This window comes from Rhinolophus sinicus, chromosome 16 (genome assembly GCF_057876585.1).
Source record: "Rhinolophus sinicus isolate RSI-liver-muscle chromosome 16, RSI-T2T, whole genome shotgun sequence".
NCBI classification, from domain to species: Eukaryota; Metazoa; Chordata; class Mammalia; order Chiroptera; family Rhinolophidae; genus Rhinolophus; species Rhinolophus sinicus.
In genome coordinates this window covers 98,926,788-98,951,234 of record NC_142516.1, presented here as the reverse complement: position 1 = coordinate 98,951,234, position 24,447 = coordinate 98,926,788, and the positions used below count along the sequence as shown (strand labels likewise).

General features: G+C 33.3%; 1 protein-coding gene and 1 long non-coding RNA gene across 13 annotated transcripts in view; one reads left to right on the top strand and one right to left on the bottom strand.

Annotated features, from left to right (window-relative positions):
- NBEA (neurobeachin) overlaps positions 1–24,447 on the bottom strand; it is a 662,791-nt gene that overhangs the window by 411,968 nt on the left and 226,376 nt on the right. For 6 of the 7 annotated variants that reach the window (XM_019736455.3, XM_074330023.2, XM_074330026.2 and 3 more), the window contains 2 exons: positions 19,549–19,987; positions 2,083–2,237 (listed from right to left, as the gene is read on the bottom strand). In XM_019736455.3, coding sequence (XP_019592014.2) covers positions 2,083–2,237; positions 19,549–19,987 — 594 coding nt within the window. The remainder of the gene's footprint in view (positions 1–2,082; positions 2,238–19,548; positions 19,988–24,447) is intronic. The other variant, XM_074330024.2, reaches the window with a different exon arrangement.
- Positions 1–24,447, top strand: part of LOC109449832 (uncharacterized) — a 266,951-nt gene that overhangs the window by 69,121 nt on the left and 173,383 nt on the right. The window lies entirely within an intron of this gene.

The following is a 24,447-nucleotide window of genomic DNA, read 5'->3' as shown; positions in this document are numbered from 1 at the left end:
TTAATCTAACAAAAGTACATATTACAAATGGGGTATAAATAAAAGACATCAACAAATGAAAGTAACTTTAGATAAAATGAGGCTGATAAAACAATGCAAATTTAGATGTGAAAAATTTGTTTTATTCTTATGCTGTAATATTTTTAGTTTTCAACATTTAAGACATAATTTACAATAAACTGAGCATAAATTTGTGGCAGTGCAGCATCAAAAGTTTATTTTGATAAAATGATTGCTTAAGAAGGGCTATAATGAATATAATTGTACCTGATTTAAAAATAATGAGCTCTCTTCAACGATATGAAGGTTCCATTTTAGAACAGACTTTTCTATAATAACCATGCAAGTATACGAAATAGCTATGGAGTTGAGAGACATCTAGTGTTCCTAAATATTATCTTATCTTACACTAATTCCAGTAAAACTGAGTTGCTTACTAGGATTTTCCACTCTCTAACACTTACATTGTCAAAATATAAACTGGTCAATGGGCCCAATTTAGATGTTGGCCCACAAAATGTGTATGTGTGTGTGTGTGTGTGTGTGTGTGTGTGTCTAAGAAGGTTTATTACTTACATTTTGTTTTCCATTGTAATATTATATACTTTATACTACCTCTAGACTTCTTGCTACCATTGCTTTCTATGTCTATTATTAATTCATGAAATAGAAATTAGAAGAAAATAACTTGTTTTATATAAAAAGAGGTGGCTTAGTTTTTCATTTACCTATATTTTAAAAATAAGGACTTATTTAAAAAAATACCAAATGCAGATTTTTTCTACTGCATTGGCACATTTCCAAAATCTTAACATTTTTTTCTGGTATACATTTTGGTAAAAGAAAAACATTTTTTATGCATATTTCTAGAAAGCAAAATGAGTATAACGAGTAAGATTGTAAACTGAATACAAAAACTTTATATAAAGTCTTCAGAGAAGACAGATATAAATATTTATTTATAATATAGATAAATCAAAGATGTTATGTTCCTTAACACAATGCCATAAGTGATGTTTATTTGCTCATATAAATGTGCTTCGTAAGAGCACATTCTACTTACTACAACCCCATAAATGTGTTTTTCATGATAATGTCAGACTCAGGTGGTATGATAAACAAGATATATACAAAAAGCACAAAGAAGAGCTATGAAATTAATAAAAAAATGGGAGGAATCTAAGTAATGATAATAGATGGAAAAAGTTCAAGGCTATACAGTTTGGAGAAGAGAAGGCTACTATAGTCAGGGAAGAAAAGTCAGGGATCATCTTGCGTTGTATAAATACCTAAAATGGAATCACAAAGATTTGGGTAAGGATTTATTTAGCTATTAATCAACAGGAACATTTCTGGAAATTTACCAAAAAAAAAAAAAAAGAAAAGAAAAGAAAAGAAAAGAAAAGAAAAGAAAAAGAGGCAATTTTAGGCAGGCTTTTAAAATTTGTAGTGATTTGGAATTTTCTGTTCCTAGAATCATTAGGAAAATGTTGGACAATGAATTGGATACAACTGTAATCTAAGTATATAAATTAATTCATTGTCAAACAATGGTTCTTATTCACATGCATTTTTTTATCAAGTTGAAGCTCTTGCTTATCATGAAGGTTCTTAGGGGAGCTCTGCTTTCCCTTAAGATGATTTAGCAAAAAAAAAAAAAAAAAATACATTAAGATTCAAAGTCACTAAATCTGTTTTCTGTCACTAACATATTTAACATATCTTGTTATTCTTGATACACTTCACTATTACATATCAAACTTCAGCATTCCAATTATATTTGGTTTTGCTCCCCAAATACCTTTCAGCAATCTGACTTCACTCTGAAAGTAAATAGCACTACGTTTTGAGAAGACTCAAAACCAAAACTAATAGTGTCCTCTAAGATGACCACTAAAAAATACAACCTAGAACTACAGACACATTCTGAAAGGTTAGTAACAAAGTATAACCTTCTTAAAGACTAAGGTAACCTTAAATGATCAGGGTATTTTATTCTTAAGGCCAACTAAGCAGAAAAATGAAGATATAAAAAACAGAAAGAAAAAGATGAGGTATCACAAAAATATATAAGGACAATACCTGTTGTATTAATCATACTTTTTGGTGTAGCTCCAGTAGCAGCAAATATGTTAGAGGTGCTGCCTGCTGGCAGCCCACTTCCAGCAGCAGTGGCTCCCACCGTGGTGACAGCTAAACTACCTGGAGGTGGCTTCTTCACAGGCACCACGACACTCCTGTGAAGAAAGAAATGATGGAAAATAATAATCAACACAAGGTCAGGATGAATTCTAATCCTACCATGGCAGATACACATAGTCAACAGAATTGTCTTGTCTCTCTCCTTCCTCTTTAAACTTCTGAGCACACTTCATTGGTGAAAACAATATGGATATTAAGGATACATTGTAAAGTGTGTTGACCACTAGAATTCATGTGGCAAACATTTATGTAAGATTTCAAGTTTGCAAACCTTTTTCAAGATGGCATGTGGGCTATAATTATAAATTTGGGAAAACTAGAAAAATATGTGTTCAAGTTAGAATATTTTGCATATGCACACGGGGCTCTCTTTGCAAAATGTACATAATATGTCTATCTTACCTACATTACATTCTCCATATGTAAAATAGTCAGAAGAACTTTGAAAGCTTCTTCATAATAAAGAAAAAAAAAAGAAAGGAACACTGATAACATATAATGGCCTTATAAGGCTATATTTTATTTTTTTAAACAAAATTGAGTTGTTTTTCAGAGTAGGAATGTCATTATAATAAAAAAAAATTAAGGTGATACACTAGACATTTGGTGAAAAATCTATTTTGCTTTTAAGCTTTGACTTTTTGAACACAGGAGTTGAGTATTTTCTCCTGTATTTTTTAGCATAGTTAAATGAATTTCATAACAAAAGTCTGAAGATTACATTGTGTTAACTTTAAATTATAAATGAATATGAATATTCGTCAATTTAAAAGCTAAATATCTTCATTTCTCTACAAGGAAGCTTCATTCTTCCCAAAGTTTACAGCACTGCAATATCATTTAACACACACTTTTAAGCTCTACTCAACTGTCATTGAACTTATTTATCTTAGAAAGCAGATGATGAGATGTTTTAAGCTCAAGTGTAATGCTTGAGAACTGGCGACTGACAGTACAAAACTATCCAACCTAAACTAGGTCTTCAAATGTATCTGTGTTTTATGATTTTCCCATTAAAAAGCTCTACTTAAAGGAATCCATATCAATGGCTTGTTCTCAAATAAGTCTATAGCTTAAGCCTCCTTACTACTGTTATTTTGTTCAAAGAAACACTTTTGTTAATGTCTCCAATGACTTCTTCAATGACAAAACTCTAACTTTGTAAGAATTATTATTCTCAATTTTAAGAGTTCTTAGAATTTTTTTTTGTAACCAAAGGTATTATAACCTTAAATAATTTTACACATGTCAAAATTTTTTTTTTTCATTATCTCTGGGTACTTTCTTCTTTTCTCTTTATGGATACAGTCAAATTCATTAGACTCAACCTTGAATTCTCAACTATCTTACTAAATCACCAAAAGCACACATTATGTTTTCAGCAATCTGACTTCCTTATTAGCCATTCCTTATCTAATGACTTCATTTATTTCATTGAGAGGCAGTGGGACATTATGGAAAGAATATAGGATGTGGACTTAGAAGACTAAGTCATGAGAACTAAATCATTCTCAAGCTGTATGATCTGAAGTTAATTTCTCACTATAAAAATGGTAAGATGAATGCCATTTATTGCACATATAAGAGGGGAGAATAAATGAGACTGTATTTAAAAGGACTTTGTCAGTTATGAGATGTCTTATAAATGTTAGTAATTGTCACCACTGTCTAAAGTGAAATAATGCTCTGCCTATAAGATATAAAGTATCTAGTCATAATCATCTACATAAAGAAAAATTTAAAGAAGAACAAACTGTAATTTTGGGTTTACTATCAAAATTCTTCTCTAAACCTCTAAAATAATGTTGAGATGCACTATTTCATTGGCTGTCTAGCAAAAAAACAAAATGATAAATTCTTGACTTGAAGAGAAGTCATCAGTGAAACTATAATACTTTTTCTACATCTGTCATTAAAATCCTTATGGGTAAAATAAAGAAACACAAGCTGATTGGCAGTGCTGTGAGACGAATTTGAAGATGGTAGAAAAACTATTACCAAAGATTCCTAATTAGCATTTCATTGCCAACTATGTGCAAAATCTCTCTGTAAGACCATTACAGGTCTTTTGCCAAGTGCTAAGGCTAAGAAGTATATTATGAAAAGTTAATTACATGGATGAGAGAAAGAAAAGTTTAATGTCAATAACCTGTAACGATGGCTTGTAAATAAATGCAAAGATTGTATGTCTGTCTCCAAAAATCTGAAAGTATCTGATTTAATAGTAATTGATATGAAAGCCTCCAGACACTTCATTGACTGTAAACTCAGCAGAGTCTGAAAGTGTGGCATGGTATATAAATACAGTAACACGATGGCTAAAAGCCCAGCTATTAATGTCAGGCAGACCTGAGTTAGAATTCTACCTCCAACAATTACCAGATGTGTGGTATTAGGCAAGCCAAAATCTCTAAGCTCCATTTTCCTTACCTTTAAAATTAGTTTCAATAGCTTGTACCTCATTAGCTTGTTATAAAGATAAAAGGGCATAATGCATATAAAGTACTTAGCACTTTACCTGGAATATTGTAAGTGGTCAATACATTTTAGCTATTATTAGTATTTTTATGGCTCCCAAAAGTGCTGATGCAATCTGGGTCTACATCAGCAACAGTACTCAGATGGAAAGAAGCAATAAACCTGATACGCTTTGTGATTGTCAGACCTCATAAACAAAATCCTATGAGTGGTTTTAGGCACCATATTTCAAGAATAATGACAAAGAGCATCACGTCCATAAGGAACAATTATGATGACAGTAGATCTGCAGAACAAGCCATGTGAGGAAAGGAGAAGAGATTAAAATATAAAATAAAATAAAAAGAAAAAAAATTATACCAATTTTTTAAAATCTGAAGGTATATGATAAGGAAACAAAGGAAACTTACATCATATCTCCAAATATCAAATTAGGAACAAGGGGAATAAATTGTTAGTAACTTTTATGAGCTCCATGTTCAGCTGGCCAGGATGATCATGACACAAGGGTTGAGTGGAGAGAGGGGCAGCTGGATGTGATTGATTTTTCAGATTCTTTCTCAGTCTACAACTTTATCCATTTATAAGAACTACTATTTCCCCTTTGATTATTATGGCCAAATTGTTATTCTGGATCAGAGGACTGTATATTCTTATCCTTCATACCATTTCTTCACTGACTATCTATTCCCTAACACCTCAAACCATTCTGTGTCCTAAGCAATCTATTTACAAATAATTTGAAAGTTTACACTTATCAGTATGTGTTGATAACGCATTAGTTATCTTTTGGAATGTTATTTTGTATTTTCGACTACTTATACATGAAAATGAAATTCTACTCTTACAAAATCTTCTATCAGATTGTCATCCAACTTTCCCCTTGGTTACCTATTCCACCTACTCCAAAGGCTTACGTAGGAGTCTATGTACCCACTTGGGGTGCACAAATACCCTGAAATACACACAACTTTCTGGAATACATACACTTTTTCTAGGGTGAGCACATAATATTTATATAGATTTCAAAAATATATGCTCTGACACAAAAGCTATGTCCCTCCAATCTCAACTACTAACATATTCCACTCTTCTTGTAGATCAGGTAATCCTAGACTCCTCTACACTACACACAATTTACCAATTACATTCATCTATCTTAAGAATATCCTTCCCATGTTTTCCCACCCAGTTTTGTACTTCTGTCCCACACCTTTAAGACAGTAAATTAAAGAGTGGATAATTCCCTTATATACATATAACCTTCACATACTCCAAGATGGTTAAATGTTATCAAAACAGCACAAGCCAGGAAGTTACGCTTTCTAATTCACTTCAATAAAATGTTCCACTGAGTGATTAATTACATGTTCTGTAATACACTGAGTGAAGCATAATACATATAAGCACAAATACTTCCACTACTGAATTTATCCTCTCTCAAAGCCAGAGAGTTGGGGTGTGATCTAAAATTCATTCATTCATTTAACAAACATTTATTAAGCACTAGGATATGTGAGCGACTGTTCTCGGTGTTCATATATAGCCATGTATAAAACAGATAAAACTCTCTGCCCTCATGGAATTTGCATTCCAATAGGGAAAGACATAAATACAAGTGCTATGAGAAAAACAAAGCATAAGGCATATTATTGGAAGGATGGCTAAAAGGTGGTACTTGAGGAAACACTGAAGGGGGTGAAGTAACAAGCCGTGAGGATATTATCTAAGGAAGAGTCTCACAGGCAGAGGGAACAGGAAAAAGGTTGGTTTGACTTGAGAAGATTGATTAACGTGGAAAGTTTTAAGAGATGAGCTCAGATCATAGGTCCTTGTAATCCACTGTTTGTTTGTTTTCTCAGATGGGATCAGAAGCCATTATTAATAGCTTATGAACAGGAAGGAATGTGATCTTAGGCTACAATAGGATCACTCTGGCTGCTGTGTTAAGGAATGACTTAAGGGGGGAAATGTAATGGGTGGGTTGAAGGGGGCGATTGGAAACATACAATAATCCAAACAAGAAATGATAGTAGTTTGGATTGGAATGGCAAAGTGAAAGTGGTGAAAAGTGGGTCAAATTTTGACTATATTAAGAAGGCAGAGCAGACAGGATTTGCAAAAGAATGGATGTGGGTGTGAGAAAAGTGGAAGATGGTGTAAAGATTTTCCCCTCAAGCAACTGAAAGAGCAGAGCTGCCATTAACTAAGATTGGGATAACTGGGACTGGAGCAGGATTTTTAAAAAAACTGTTAAGTTATTAATCATGCAAGTAGTGATGCTGAATAAGCAGTTGGATAGATGAATATCTAGTACAGGAGAGAGGTTTGGGCTGAGACATAAATTTGTGAATCATCAGCCTATATGCTATTTAATGCTAGGATCATAGATGAAATCACCAAAGAAGTGAGTGAAAATGGTAGAAGAAGTGGTCCAAGGACAGAATCTTGGGGTCTCCATTAATTAGTTCTGTGACTTTGTCAAAAGGATACTACCTTAACTGTGTACCTCAAAGATTTGTCCTAAGTATAAACTGAGATACTGAAGGTAAGAAAGGGCTTTTCAATAGTGACTCATTAAAGCAATTGAGCTTCCTAATTATTCATAGCACTGTGTAAGAATCCCTTTCTTCTTTCTGTTCCCTCCCTCCTTTCTGTAACACTTACTGAACACTGACAGGTTAATGGAATACAAAGACAATTAAGACACTACCCATGCCTTAGAGATACTTGAAGGAAATACAAGAGAAAAACAAATCAACTGTGCAATATATTTCAATAACTGTTCTGATCAGAGTTATGCACAGAGTTAAGAGTGAGCTGAATCTAAAAGGATCAACCGAAATTAGGCAAGAGGACAAAAGTTCAATAGTAAACTTAGGCAAAGAGATGACAAAACATAGGAGACTGAAGAAATTGCAAAAAGATCCTTAAAACAGGTGAAAGGTGAGGACTTTCCATTGCAAACTAACAAGTTCATTCTTTATTGTATAATAACAAGAAATTATTTCAGGATCTTCATCAGTTTTGTATTGAAGAAAAACGTCTCTGGCATAAATGTAGAATATACATTTGGGGAAGAAAGCATATTAAATATGAGGCTAGTTAGGAAGTTACAGAAGAAATCCATTTGAGAGATGCCAATGCCTAAAGTAGCTTTCAAAATGGATATGTCATATTTTTGTGGGATTCAAGTCTTTCTATTTTTCTTCTCTTCTCTCTCTCTCTCTTTCTTTTTTAAATTTTTAAAATGTTTTTACTATATAGGCAGAATAGAGGTCTTTCAATCAAGTTTAAAAACAGCCATTGATTACTTTTTTGAGACTAATTACAAGACCATTTCATTTTTCATAGAATTTTGAAATTTTATGGGACTTGGTAGAAATGCATTATTCTGAATGTTGGGAATCTGAGTCCGAGAGCCCAAGAACTAGACAGAGGTCACACAACTGATTACAAAGAGACCCATTATTAGTAGCCAGATCTCCTAATTTCCAGGTTATCACAACACCCCCCCCCCCCCCCAGCAAGGCTTATAGATGTAAAACATTTATTTTAAGAAAAAATTGGGACTTTGGAGAAAAACAATCTGCTACTGATTTTAGGGAGACATTTCAATTTACTGATGCTCATGAGAAATCACAAGATTATTGCTATGATGTTTTCATGTTTTATGAGTCCCTATTTTATAAAATATTTAGAACACCAATAGAAAAAATACATATAAGAAATAATTATGTATTTTATCAAGCTGCCCTTTAAAGAGAGATACTGTTTCAGCTCACTGACTATCTGTAAATGCCAAGAGAGACAAAGGCAACAAAATTGGGAAAATTATGATACCACCAAAACTGCACCTTCTAGTAATTAGCCTTAAAATACTATACCCAGGGCATATGAAGTATAAAAGCTGGGATTCCAGTGACTAGATATCAGAGAGATTTTGAAATGTGGCAGATTTTTAATCAATTTGGCTTACATTTACTTGTTTGTCCTCTAAATAATATAATCAAAATACTTTTTTAAAAAAAATTAGAAACTACAAGAACAGAAATTGAAGTCCTCAGCAGTAATGGTAATTTTTTATAATCTTACTTAATTCTAAGTTTAAAGAAGTCAATGTACGAGGATTCCATCAAATCTATGAAATGTTTATTTATTATGTACTGTAAATTGTCATCCTCAGCATTAACGTAAAAAATGTTAATGTTAAAAACCTAGAGAAAAAATACCTAACTTAAGCTTGTACTTTAAGTTTAATAATATGAAGGCTATCTACGTTGCTTTTTAGTCCTATCAGATTTTTAAAATATATTTTATTTTAAGAGATTTTCTTTCTCAGAGAGTGAAACACTTGGAAGCAAGAATATTAACGTTTGAGGGAAAAAAAATTCAGACTATTTTGCCTGAACATATCAAACCCAGAAATTCGAATATAAACAGGTTTGCAAAATCCTAAGGGATGAAGTATAAATCCTGTAAGATCCACGTTTGTTAGCTAGAGAAGCTTCTGGTGATAGCCTAGATTTAAAATAATTTTCTAAACATAATAACAGTTAAAATGTATGGAGAAACACAATGTCCCTTGCTTTTTTTTTTTTTTTTAAATCTTTTGTCCAAACTAAAGGGGAAATCTCAAGAATCCCTGAGGAATCATGACTGAGCTAAACCACAGATACATACCAAATTCTCAAGTGATTAAAAATATGTGGATACATAGGATTAAAATTTTAGTATAAAAGATAAGGTAAAGCTTAATTGATGGGTTAGGAGAACCGCATTACCCCAACCTAAAAGTTACAAGGTTACTAATACATAAAAAATATAGTACAGCCAGAATATTTTATAAGCCATAAATCTATGTAGAAATCTACCAAAAGAGACAGTATTTTGAGAAACTTTGCAACTTAATTTATGAGTTCCATGGTGAGATTATTAAGTGCTTCTGTTAGAAATAGAACCAAAGTATTTCTCTTTGCTTTACAGTGATAGAACATTAGAAAAGCTGTTATAGTTTTACATTGTAGTTGCTAGACACACACAGTGGTTTCTCACTCTATAATAATACCAGAGGGTCTCTAGCATTTTCACTGCTGTACAAAATCCATAAATATACAAACATAAATTTTAAAAATACAAATAAAAAATAAAAATTTGTTAGGGCCACTCAGTGTAATCAATGACATTTACTTAACTCTTCACAGATGATGTGGGAGGAAATGGGGGTCAAAAAAATCAGTACTTTCCATATATGTAGGTAAGAATATTTATATATTTTGTAATACAACCTGGTGAAAGATTTAATACTAAAATAAAAAAAATGTTTATTTTAGTTAATTCTGCTTCTAAAATTTGCCATTGCAGTTTACCTAATGAAAATTAACTTCAAAAAATAAGAAACAAACTTCAAAGCACTGAAATTCATCATGGCTCCAATTCTAAGCAGTGAGAAACACCCTACGGAGAACTTAAGTTAACAGAACTCAAATCACATCAGTTGTTTTAGAAAGTTATTTCCAACCTTACAATCTAGAATAAGTATAAAGAAAACATTGTTAGTATGTTTGCAATAGAACTAATAAACTACTGGCTAAAGTGAAACCCTAGTGGATTCCATGGGGGTTTTACAATATTGTTATTAAGAATGATTTAGTTATAAAGAAATGAGCAAGTGAGTTCATAGCTATTTTTCAACTAAAGATAAAAATGATAAGTACATTATTGGTGCAGTAAGGCCCATGATAATTCTGTGTTTGAAACTGGTAGTATTCAGGACTTTTATTCTAAAGCCTGTCATCTTGGATCCATTTTCAAGGAATTCAATCTGATGTTAAAAGACATGTCATAACTTGGGTTTCAGGCTTTAGTGCTTCAGAAATATGTTTATATACTTCATGATGTAATTATAGTTACCTTAAAACAGATAAGGCAAATGGTAGCAATATTTTGGAAATATAATTGAAAAATGCAGTTGTCCAGAAACACTTGGGGGATGATGTCTTGGAAAAGCTGCTCAAAGCTCCAGAGTTTGAAGTTAAATTTTTGATGTTGTCACTCTCAATCTATTGAATGGCTGACAGACAATCAAACCCGTCTGGCTGGCTGGCAGCTCATTTTGCTGGCAGGTGGCAAACAATTAGACACACCAATTTGTGCCTCCTGATGACATTAAAGCATGAAACTAAGTTGTATGCAGGGCCTAGTGATTTGTGTGAAAGCATTTCAAAAATAATACTCTTTGCCTTGGCAACTCATTTCAGACTGCCACCTCCCATTATGGCTTTGAGCAGTGAAGACGACAGACTTGAGTTACGTGCAGTGCAAGGCCGCTTCTGTTCAATCCGTCATCAGCGCCCCCTGAGACCTCAATCCCCTCTTTTCATCAATATCACCTCATCATTTACATTTGATAGTACTTGAGCTACTGCATATATTAACTACACTGGAGTCCTTTTCCTAAAAAGAATTGAAATACGCTTTGTGTACCTCAATTTCATTTCTATGTATGCAATTTGGAATAATGATTTCACTTCCATTGCATTTTGCACAAATGCTACCGGTAACAACAACAAAAAGTTCTGTTTTTTTTAAAAGCAATATTCTCAAAAGTGTAATAAATTTTGAGTAGCTAAAAATATTGGAACTCAAGTGATTAAGTTTTAATGAAAAAAAATTGTTCTAACAATAATCCAAATTAAAAATGTTTGACTTAATCTTTATTTCATTGGATTCTCCTGTGAAAATCAAAATAGTTCTTTGCATTTATTGTTCTGTATTTTAACAAAATTTAGATAATTTAAAATTAAATGGAACATAAAACTTCCATAACCATAAATTCAATTATTGTAAAAATTATTTACATATATAGATTTATAGGGCTATATAATTAGAGATACTTACATGCATATATTTACATATACTCATAAACACACAGGTAACCTGAGACCATAAACCAAACTGGTGAGATAGAGGAACATCAATATGAAATGGCATAAGGAATGTCCGAGGAACTGAATAAATGAACATCTGAATATATTATTAATACAAACCATTTAAAAAAAGAAATATTTTCCTATATTTACAGACCCTATTATTTTTAGTTTTTAAAATTTATGACATTTAACACAGTTTATCTTATATGACAATTATTTGCAAACATTTTACGTCCTTTTGCTACTCTTAGTTCATAGAAGACAAAAGTAATTTTATTCATCTTTATATCCAACATGATGACTAATGCCATTTGTATTTACAGAATTCATTTTCAAGAAATATGTGTAAGACACTGGTCAAAATGTGCATATGCAAAGTTTAAATTATATTTATATATAAAAAAGATAATTCATCCTTACTGAAGATGACTTTAGTGCCACACTTCTACCCCTAAACACTAAAAAATTACTGTCTCTAGAGGATTCAAAATGGCAGAGTAAACATTGTGCTTGCCTCGTCCCATGACCACATTAAAATTAAAACTAAATTATAGTACAATCAACCTGGAGAACCATCTGAAGTGTAGATGAAAAGAAATCCTATAACTAAGGATATAAAGTAGCCACGTTGAGTTGGTGGTGGGGGCAAAGACATAGAACAGGACTGCCCCACACCACGTGGTGGTTGAGAATCAGGAGGAATATCTCAGCCATGCAAGACTTCCCCACCCCTAAGGAGTAAGGGATGCCAGCCTCCCCACCCCAAAGCACTGATGCTGGGAAGAGGAGCCCCCACAACATTTATCTGTGCAAAACAGTGGTGATTCCAACCCCCTCCCAGGTGGGAAGGGAAGGAAAGCTGCAGAAAATCCAGATATCCTCTTAAAGGGTCTGCATATAGACTCACTCACTGCAGGCACCAACTCTAGGCTCGAACAGAGGGATGAGTGTAGCATCTTCGTCCCATGCAGCTGGAAGGTGGGTGACATCTTTCCTGTGTGGAGCCCTCCCCCACATGAACAAATCTGAATCTGCATTGGCCTGGTGAGCTCTGCATGCTCCACCCTGGTAACACCCAGGAACCCTGCCCCACTGAACTAGTGCAACGCCAGAGGCATTTTATTGATGAGCAGCCACCCCTGCTGGCATGGCACTCTTTCTTGGACAACTCTCAGGGGTCCACGGGCACTGCGCAGGTGGTGGGTGACCTTGGTGTGCTTTGAGACTTTTACTGAATAGATCCAGTCTTAGCACTGGCACCAAACCAAAATCTGCATCAAGCTTATGAATATCACTCGTCCCACCCCACCTCGCCCAATTTATATACCAACAAAGGCTCTAGCAGCAGCTGAGCCGTATGGGAACCAGCAGGTGGCAGCAGGGCTCAGGGTGCCCTGGGATTTTTGTAGAGCTACCTGAGGCCGGTACGGGTGGCGATCATCCTTTGTTCACAGTGTCATCTCTCTCACGTGCCTCCAGGGCCAGCACAGGCAATGACCAACTGTGAATTACTTTGTAGCTCCTACCAGGTAGTCAATGGCCGGTCACAGGCAGTTGCTGACCAGGACCTGCACTGTGGCCTATACCAACAGGTGTGAGAACCAACATACTTGGAGGTTGGTTTCAGATCACAACAGAGGACCACCAAATTAGCCCCAAAAGCAGCACACCCAAAGTGCAGTCTTAGCAGGCACCAAAGGCCACTGGAGCAAATCTTGCTCCATGTGGTAGACACCCCGCACAGCAGCCCATAAGCTGTGGACATAGCCAGCCATACACCACAGTCTGTCAGCCTGAGGGTCAATCCCACCTACCAACATGCCAACAGCAATCAAGACTCAACTATAACAGGGGGAAACACACAATCCATACAAGGGACACTCCTGGACACCTGGCACAGGTGACCAGGGAGACTGTGCAAATGGGTCCAACAGGGCAACTATTATTATTCCATAAGGTCATCTGGCCAAGACTGGAGACATAGCAGATGTACCTAACACATCAGAATAACGAGAGGCAGCCAGAATGAGGAAACAAAGAAACATGTCCCCCCAAAAAACAGGACAGAACTCCAGAAAAAGAACTAAATGAAATGGAGGCAACCAACCTCCAAGAGACCGAGTTTAAAACACTGGTTATAAGGATATTCAATGATCTCAGGGAGAACTTCAACAAAGAGATAGTAAGCATAAAAAATAGACATAGAAACCATAAAAAAGAACCACTCAGAAATAAAGAATACAGAAGTAAAATGAAGAATTCATTTGAGGGAATCAGCAGTAGACCAGATGAAGCAGAGGACTGAATAGGTGATTTCAAAGATAAGACTGTCAGCTGATTTCTCTACAGAAACTTTGCAGGCAAGAAGGGACTGGCAAGAAGAGACTGGAACGAAATACTCAAAGTGATGAAAAGCAAGGACATATTACTAATACTACTCTACAAAGCAAGGCTATCATCTAAAATTGAAGGAGAGATAAAAAGGCTACCCAGACAGGAAAAATCTCATCACTACCAAAACCAATATTATAAGAAAAGTTAAAGGGACTTCTTTACAAAGAAGAAGGAGAAAAATAAATACATACATACATAAAGAAATAAACACATACAACACACACTCATATGTGAATAACAAAATGGCAGTAACTATGTATCTATCAATAATCACTTTAAATGTAAATAAATTAAATGTTCCAATCGAAAGACACAGGGTAGCTGAATGGACAAGAAAACAAAACTCATATATATATGCTGTACACAAGAGATATAAGAGATCTACTTCAGATTGAAAGACATACACAGACTTTACACTCATAGTAAAGGGATGGAAAACGTTATTTCATGCTATGGAAATGAAAAAAAGCTGAGGTAGTAATACTTGTAACAGATAAAAGGCACTTTAAAAACAAAAGCTATAATAAGAGACAAAGAGGGACATTACATGATGATAAAGGGATCAATCCAACAAGAGGATATAACCTTGGTAAACATCTATGCATTCAACATAGGAGCACCTAAATATTCTATATAAAGCAAATATTGAGTGACACAAAGGGAGACATCGACAGTAACACAATCATAGTAGGGGATTTTAATACCCCATTAACACCAATGAAAAGACAGAAAATCAACAAGGAAACAGTGGCCTGTAACAATACACTAGACCAGATGGATTTAATTCATATTTTTAGAGCACTGCACCCCAAAGCAGTGAATATACATTCTTTTCAAGTGCACATGGGACATTTTCCAAGATAGACTACACATTATGCAACAAAACTAGTCTTTCCAAATTCGAGAAGATTAAAATCATATCAAGCATCCTCTCCAACCATATGGTATGAAACTAGAAATTAATTACAAAACAAACAAAAACGCAAGGAGACTCAATAATACGTTACTTAAACAATGAATGGTTAACAATGACATCAAGAAAGAAATTAAATACCTTGAGACAAATGAAATAAAAACACAACAATCCAAAATATATGGGACCAGCAAAAGCAATCCTAAGAAGGAAATTCATAGCAATATAAGCCTACCTCAAGAACCAAGAAAAATCTCAAATAAACACTATAACTTTACACCTAAGGGAACTGGAAAGAGAACAGCAAACAAAGCCCAAAGTGAGCGCAAGGAATGAATACTAAAGATCAGAGTGGAAAATGAATGATATAGAGAATTAAAAAAAAAAAAAGCAAACGATCATTGAAATCAAGTGCTATTTTTTAAAAAGATTAACAAAATTGACAAACCTTTAACCAAACTAATCAAGAAAAATAGAGAGAGGACCCAAATAAACAGAATCAGAAATGAAAGAGGAGAAGCGACAATGGACACAAAAGAAATAGAAAAAACTATAAATAATACGCCAAAAAATTGAATAATCTGGAAGAAATGGATAAATTTCTAGAAGCATATAATCTTCCAGGACTGAATAAAAAAAAAAAACCAGAAAATCTGAACCAACCAATTACTACTAATGAAATTGAATCATTAATCAACAAACGCCCAACAAACAGAAGTACTGGACGTGACAGCTTCATGGGTGAATTTTACCAAACATTCAAAGAGGAATTAACATGTATTCTTCTCAAACTATTCCAAAAATTCAAGAGGAGAAAAAGATCCCAAACTCATTTTATGAGGGCACCACAGCGTGATTCCAAAATCAGACAAAGACATTACAAAAAAAGAAAATTACAGGCTGATATCGCTTGATGAACATAGATGCAAAAATTCTCCACAAAATATTAACAAACCAAATTCACCAATAAATTAAGAAGGTCATACAGCATGATCAAGTGGAATCTATTTCTGGTATGCAAGGTTGGTTCAATATCTGCAAGTCAGTTAATGTGATATATCACATTAACAAAATCAAAGATAAAAACCATACAACCATATCAACAGATGCAGAAAAAGCATTTGACAAAACTCAGCATCCATTTATGATAAAACTCTCAGCTAAGTAGAAATAGAGGAAACATACCTCAACATAATAAAGGTCACATATGACAAACCTACAGCTAACATCATACTCAATAGAGAAAAGCTAAAAGTATTCTTCTTAAGATCAGGAACAAGACAAGGATGCCACTTTCATGACTTTTACTCAGTATTGGAATGCCTAGTCACAGCAATCAGACAAGAAAAATAAATAAAAGGCATCCAGATTGGAAAGGAAGAAGTGGCTATTATTTGCAGATTACACGATACATAAAGATTCCACATAAAAGCTATCAGAATATAAATGAATTCAGTAAAGCAGCAGAATATAAAATTAATATTCAGAAATTGGTTGCATTTTATACACCAATAATGAATTGTCAGAAAGAAAAATGAAAAAAAAAATCTCATTTACAACTGCATCCAAAAAAGTAAAATAAAATACCTAGAAATAAATTTAACTAAGGAGGTGAAATACCAGTACTCAGAACACTGTAAGACACTGAAGAAAGAAATTGAAGAAAATAAATACAAATGGAAGCATATACTGTGTTCATAGGTAGGAAGAATTAACATCGTTAAAATGTCCATACCACCCAAAGAAATCTATAGATGCAATGCAATCCCTATCAAAATACAACTGGCATTTTTCATAGAAATAGAACAAATAATCTTAAAATTTATATGGATCTACAATAGACCCCGAATAGCCACAGGAATTGTAAGAAGAACAAAATTGGAGGTATCATACAACCTGACACCAAGCTACACTGTCCCTAATTTGGACAAAGCAGTTTGACGATTTTAGAAAAAGCAATATAGAATAGATATTATATTACAAGGCTATAGTAATCAAAACAGCATGGTACTGGCATAAAAACAGACACATAGATCACTTTAACAGAACAGAGAGCTCAGAAATAAATCTATGTATATGCGGTCATTTTATTTGTGACAAAGGAAGCAGGAATACACAGTGAGGTAAAGACAATCTATTCAATAGATGGTGTTGGGAAAACTGGACAGACACATGCAGAAAAATGAAATTGGACCTCCTTTTACCACCATATACAAAAAGAAATTCAAAATGGATTAAAGATTTAAATGTAAGACCCCAAAACATAAACTCCTGGAAGAAAACATAGGCAATAAACTCCGTGACACTGCACTTAGTAATATTTTTTTCTGATCTCTCTTCTTGGGCACGGGAAACAAAAGAAAAAACAAATGGGACTACATCAAACTAAAAAGTTTTTGCACAGCAAAGGAAACCAGCAACAAAATGAAAAGGCAGCCAACTGAATGGGAGACGATATTCACCAATGATGTATCTGATAAGGGGTTAATATTCAAAATTTACAAAGAACTCATACAACTCAACACCAAAAAAACAAACAATCCCATTAAAAAAATGGACAGAGGACCTGAACAGTCATTTCTCCAAAGAGGACATACACATGGTCAACAGACATATGAAAACATGCTTAATGTTACTAATCATCAGAGAAATGCAAATCAAAACCACAATGAGATATCACCTCATACCTGTCAGAATGGCTAACATCAATAAATAAATGAACAAGTGTTGATGAGTATGTGGGAAAAAGGGAATCCTCGTGCACTGTTGGTGGGATTACAAATTGGTGCAGCCACTGTGGAAAATGGTTCAAACAATTAAAAATAGACCTAACTTATGACCCAGCAATTCCACTTGTGGGTACTTATCTGAATAAATCCAAAACACTAATTCTAAAAGATGTGCACCCCTGTGTTCACTGCAGCACTATTTACAATAGCCAAGATATGAAAGCAACCCAAGTGCTCATCAATAGACAACTGGATAAAGAAATTGTGATTGAGTAATACTCGACCATAATTAAAAGAATGAAATCTTACCATTTGGGACAACATGGATAAGACCCCGAGGGCATTATGCTAAGTGAAATAAGTCGGACTCAGAAAGAGATACCATATGATCTCTCTTATGTGTAGAATCTAAAGAACAAAATTAAATAATGAACAAACAAAACAGAAACAGACTCACAGATACAGAAAATAAACTGATGGTTGCCACAGGGAAAGGGGGGGCTGGGGAGCAGAGTGAAAAAGGTGATGAGATTAAGAAATAAGAATTGGTAGTTAAGAAATAGTCAAGGGGATTTAAACTACAGTATAGAGTATATAATCAATGGTGTTGGCAACAATGATGCATAGTGCCAGGTAGGTACTAGGCTAATTGGTGGGGGTGTGGGGGGATCACTGCATCAATTACATAAATGTCTAACCACTATGCTGCATATCTGAAACTAACATAAAATAATATTGTCAACTATAACTGAAAAAAATATGTAATTAAAAAATTACTGTCTCTAATTTGGACAAAGCTGTTTGACGATCTTAGAAAAGGCAATATAGAATAGATATTATACTTTGACTACATATATTTTTTGACATTTCAGTTTAAGAAACATTTGATTTCCTAACTTGATCTTTTCTCTGTAAAACAAAAACACAATTCTTGCTAATCACCACACACATACATATACATTATTTTTGTAGGAATAATTGTTTTAAACTTTCCGAAGGTGAAAAACACAAACTAAAGATTTATATGTTAATATGTAAATATAATTCGAAAACCGCATCAATTCCAGTATCAAAGTTAAGTACTATTGCTAGTAATTAGTGACTACCTAAAATAATTTCTAACGCTGCACATGCTTTTAAATAATAGAATATATTACATGCACTTGTTCTTTGGTTCTAAACTATTCATTCACTATCAGTTTTATGGCATATATATTGAAACAGAACAAAGAATTCTTGGTTCTCAACTAAAAGTTCCTTGTTTGATTAACATCTGAAAGTAGATATACGGGCCACATTATAAATCATTAGAACACTAAAATGTATACCAGTATTATTTAGTTTCGAATACATGTCTCAAAATACGGCTTTTATCCTGATAATCAAAATTCCATAAGGAAGATGATCACACATTTAAAAAATTCTTTTCCATATACTTGCATTTAAAACACAAATTCGAATTTTATCACTTAAAACAGGCTATTGAATCTCGATTATTATAGTTTTCAATAATATTACAATGGAATTTCAAAGCCAGACTAGACCTTGCAGAAATGTGGCTTGTCTCCGCCCCCACTTTATCCATGACGCAATTTATGTCCAAAAAGATAAAATGACATCCCCAATGTAGAGTTGTCGCTCGATGATAGATTACAATCAGAACTGAGTTTCTCTATTTCCAGTTCAATGTGCTATCCACCATATCATATTGAAACCCCTTTTTTGAGATTATTAAAACGCTGTGCTCTGAGATCAGTCAGGTTGGCCTGTCATCTTACATATTCTTTGTAGTAAGGATCTACGTTAATAAATATGTTTTCAAGACTCCCCGATTTTAGATTAACAGACTCAAATTTCCTTCCACGTAGAGTGCATTGTAAACAATCAGTACAGTACCCACCTGTCAAAGGAATGAAACTGCATAGGAAGAATAGCTTGCGCCTCTCTTTTCAATGCTGGATCTGGGTATGGAACAGGTTCAGGGCCACATTCCGTGATTTCAACTGGGGCAGCCACAAGACTTTTCAGTATTTCCTTGACATTGATGCCTTTGGTTTGACTAATGCTAGATATGGATGGTGCAGGTTTCAACATTTCACTGGGGTTCTCCGTTAAGCTTTCTTGTGATTTTTTCACTTCGGATGACAACGTGGATAACAGTTCACTCATGGCATCAGGGCCTGTGCTAGGCTCTAATTCTGCCCCATTCAGGATGCTAGCCACGTGCTCCTCTCCAATTCCTGAATCTGTATGAGGAATGGAACTCTCTAGCTGGATATCTTCAGCAGGGGTTGGTGTTTCTTTTTCCTTTATAGTGTCTGGGAATGCAGCAGGTGTTTCTGTAGTGAAAGAAAATGATTTAAATAAAAAGCTTAACAATGGAAACCCAGTATTATTAATGAAATATTCTCACATATTAAAATAAAGGAAATAAAACCTGTAAAAATAAAAAATCTGCTAACTAAATGTGTAGTACAACACAACTGGGTTAAAACATATCCATACATACCTGTCATTGTGTTCAGTAACCATCAAAAGAACCCCATTTCTTTTAGAAATCATCTGGCATTTCAAAACTGATGCTTTTAAAAACACGGAGAAATATTTCCTATAAAATTTTTACAGCAGCTCATAAATGATTATTATATGAAGTTCCCCTTTTATCCTTTCATTATTAGCTAAAATCATGAGAAATTTTTATACTACTCTAATACTGTCCTTAAAAATGTCATTTTTATAACTTTTATGGTACTTCAATAACCAATAATGTCTAATTGAAATATTGAAACTACTTGAAGATATCATTTTAAAGGTACATGCACATAATACATAAAACTCTGAAGAGTTAATTGCAAGAAACATGTCCGATGATTAGCTCAAATTGATAAATAATTTAACAAGAGAATGTTTCTCAAGAATTTAGTCTATATGTGCCTTTCGTAAAGAATATTTATTTTAGCATACTCATTTTTAGTGAATATAAATTTCAATTTATGAAAACTTAGAAAAATATATATAGGTATGAAATACTCATATTACCAATTAAAATAGATAAAAAGTAAAACATCTTTAAAATGGTAAATTCATATCAAATCTCATTACATAAAGGTTAATATAATAAATTTCTCCACATCCTAAAATGTTATCAAATTCTGAGTGATGACCTTAAAAAGTTTATGTAATCTACGGTATAATGGGGGACAATAATAGCTCTTAATAAAGTCATGTTGAAGAAGAAAATAAGATACTATACGTAAACAACTTGCAGTTCCTGCATAAAGTAGACAGTAAATGTTAGCTATTTAGAAATAAATAACAGCTTTATATTCAATATTCCTAATATACAATATTTAAATTGACTGACAATATACATTTCTTATAATTCAGTGTTATATTGTAGTTTTCCTCATTTATTGAATGGTTTATAGTTTTGCTTGTTTGTTTGGATGTTAGAATTGAAAGAAGAAAAGATTAATTAGTATAACACAATAATATTCAAGCACTGGATGACTAACATGAAAAATAGGGTAGATCTGTTTTTCGTTGATCCCAAGATTGAAAATTAAAATGACTGCATGAAAGTTTTGAGAACACAAATAATTTCAACAATACTACTGGCAAAGCACTACAGAAGGAAAAAGAGGTAAAGATAACAGTTTAACTTCTTTGTGTGTGAGAGAAGATTAAAACTTGGAATAATACCAGTAGGAATAACAGCTAGGGGAAGAATAAAGATGCTTCTGGAATATGTAGCTTAAGGGATAATAAGAATAGTACTATGCCACTAACTGAGGAAGCAAAAGAGGAGTATGTTTGTTTAGGAAAATAATGGATTAAATTTTGAATCAATTATGTCTGCGGAATCTCTGAGATACGGATATCTGTAGGTCAAGATAAGCATAGCCATTTATTTTGGGAGTCATTTAAACTGAGGTGGTGACCAAAACTTTGGAAGTTTCAAAGTAACCTTAGAAATATAAAATGAGAAGATGAGATGAGTAAGGCAGTTATTTCCATTATTAGAGATACCACTGAATTTATTCAATACAGGCGTGCATCTGTAGATTATATATTTTTGGAGAGAAAAGAATTGTGGCAGAAAAATCAGGAGAGACAAATTGCAATAGTAATATTTCTGCAACTATAGGACAGAAAATATAAACGCAGAAACAAAATAACTCTAACATCAAGGAAAAAAATCAGTGTCATGGTTACTAGCATGGACTAACTTTTCTTACAGAGTTTAATTAGCAAAAGGCATATAGCCAAGTTCAGCACTTAGTCTGAATTTAGTTGATTTATAGATTTGGCCTAGAGTTTGGCTTTACCCTATTATGATGTCTCAGTATCTTTATTTATGGTGTGTTTTACACCCAGAACTACACGAAAAATGTACTTTTCAAGTTATGTAAGCATCTGAAATATAAGCATTTTGCTAACAAACAAAATATCAAAGAAAATAAAATCTTTCATTTAGTATCCACAGGTACCATATAAAAATATTTTTCCACGAAGTACGTAATTTTTTTTTGTTTTTCTGTTCACTTGACTCTCAATGAACAATTAAAATCTATAACTCATTAACTAGATACTTGGATCTCCAATATAAATGCTAACTTCTCAATTATAAAACAATAAAAAGTTTATTAAAATTTAACATTAGAAAATTTTCAAATGATTCATCAAAATTTTTATACAGTAATAAAAAATCTTAGTTTTATTTTTACTGTGATAAAAGAATGATTCCAAAAATGAAGCAGTAAATTTGATATTTCAATAAGAACTATATTCAAATACATAAGTTTTATAAATAAAGCATATCTTGAGATCATGCTACACAGAAATAAACATCAATGAAAAAATTTAATAATAGTAATTGCAAATAAAAAATGGAGCAATAGTCAAAAAGCCGACTTTAATTACTTGCATTAACCTATTTTACAGAATATGCTCTCAGTTGATGGTATAAATGTCAGCTTAGATAATGTCTATGTTTCTTGTGACACTAAAGTACTTTGAGGATTTAACCCAAGTAACTTCAATAGGAAGCTAACTAAGCATGATCAGCAGAAAAAGTATAAATGACTGCATCTGTGCAGGTTCTCTCAATGACAGCAGACTTGTAATTTTCCTACAGTTCTCATCAGTTTCTGTAGTAATAGGCCACGTCAGTACACAAAGCAGAAACATTACTAGTCTGAGTGATCTTAACTTTGTCAGAAACAGGCAGTTGGATGCCAGATGCCTCGTTTTCTTACTGTGTTTCATTGAACCTAATGAGTTCATCTAATAAATTTTGGAAAAATTATGGGGCTCAGTTCAGCAAATGACATGATTTCTACATGGTTACCTCATTTATCACATTCCTTTCTCCAAAAATCTTGTTTTACAGTGATTTATGAAGTGTTTCAATATGTCTTACGTTCTAAATTATTCAAATTGCTATATTCCAAACTATCTAAGTAAGGAGTAACATGAAAGGAACATATATTTGTCTAGCAAGTCCAACAGCTCCTTGTTTGTAGAGCACTAAAATTATATTAAGATTAATTATTTGCTTTTCAAATAGTAATACTAAGCAAACTAAATCACATCAGTGATTTAAAATAAAACATAAAAATCCATATATAACTACAATGTATATTGTGTTTATATTAAATCCCAAAATGTAACCTGAACTCACATAAGGAGTTCCCATAAAAAGTAACCTGAACTCCAAAGAATAAAAAAAAAAATAAACTACGAGTAGATTTAAAAATCATTATTAAAAATAATTTTACGCAACAAAAGACTGCAGTGCACTGAGTAATTACTTGCAATTGTTTATATATGATTCAATTTTTTGACTGCTACAATAAATGTATGAAAAGAATACAACTTCAGGAATTCAATATTATCAAAAATATGCCCCTAATAGACAAAATTATAATTTAGGAGAAACAATTAAGATCCAAGAATGTACTTTCAATTGATGTTTTGGCTATGATTTGTGTATCTATTTTGAGTTCATTCTACTTAAAGCGCATTGGAATGTGCATAGTAATAACTTTCATCAAATTTGGGAAGTTTTCAGGTCAATATTTCATCAAATATTCTCCCTGCCCCTTTCCCTCTCCTGTCCTCTGGGACTCCTTGTATGTATATTGGTTTACTTCTTGGTGTTTCACAGGTCACTCAAGCTCTCTTCACTTTTCTTCATTCCTATTTTCAATCTGTACCTCAGAGTCAGATAACTGCAATTGACTTTTCTTCAAGTATGTCTATTCTTTCTTCTACCAACACAAATCTTCTGTGGAGCCCTCTAATAAATTTTACACTTTCAACTCCACAATTTATATTTGATCTTTTCTACAATATTTCTTTACTTATATTCTCTTTGATGAGACATCACCCTCATACTTTTAATTCTTTAGAAAAGGTTTCCTTTAATTATTTGAGCTGATGTATCATAGCTAGTTTAAAGCATTTGTCTAGAAAGTCCAACATCAGGGTTTCCTCAGGGGCAGTTGAATGATTTCTCCCCCCATGTATGTTAGTTATACTTTCCTGCTATTTTGCATGTTTCGTGTTTTTGTTGAATACTAGACAATTAAAATATATGATGTGCCAATCCTGGAGATCCAACCTCTCATATGGGGTTCAAGGTTTTCTGTTTATTTGATTATTGACTCTTCTGAATTAATTCTGTAACCTATATTCTCTGTCACTTAAGCCACAGAAGTCTCTGCTCAGTTAACCCAATGGTCAGCTGATAAGTGGACAGAGAATGCCCTAAATATCTTGAACCAGTAAGTCTTTT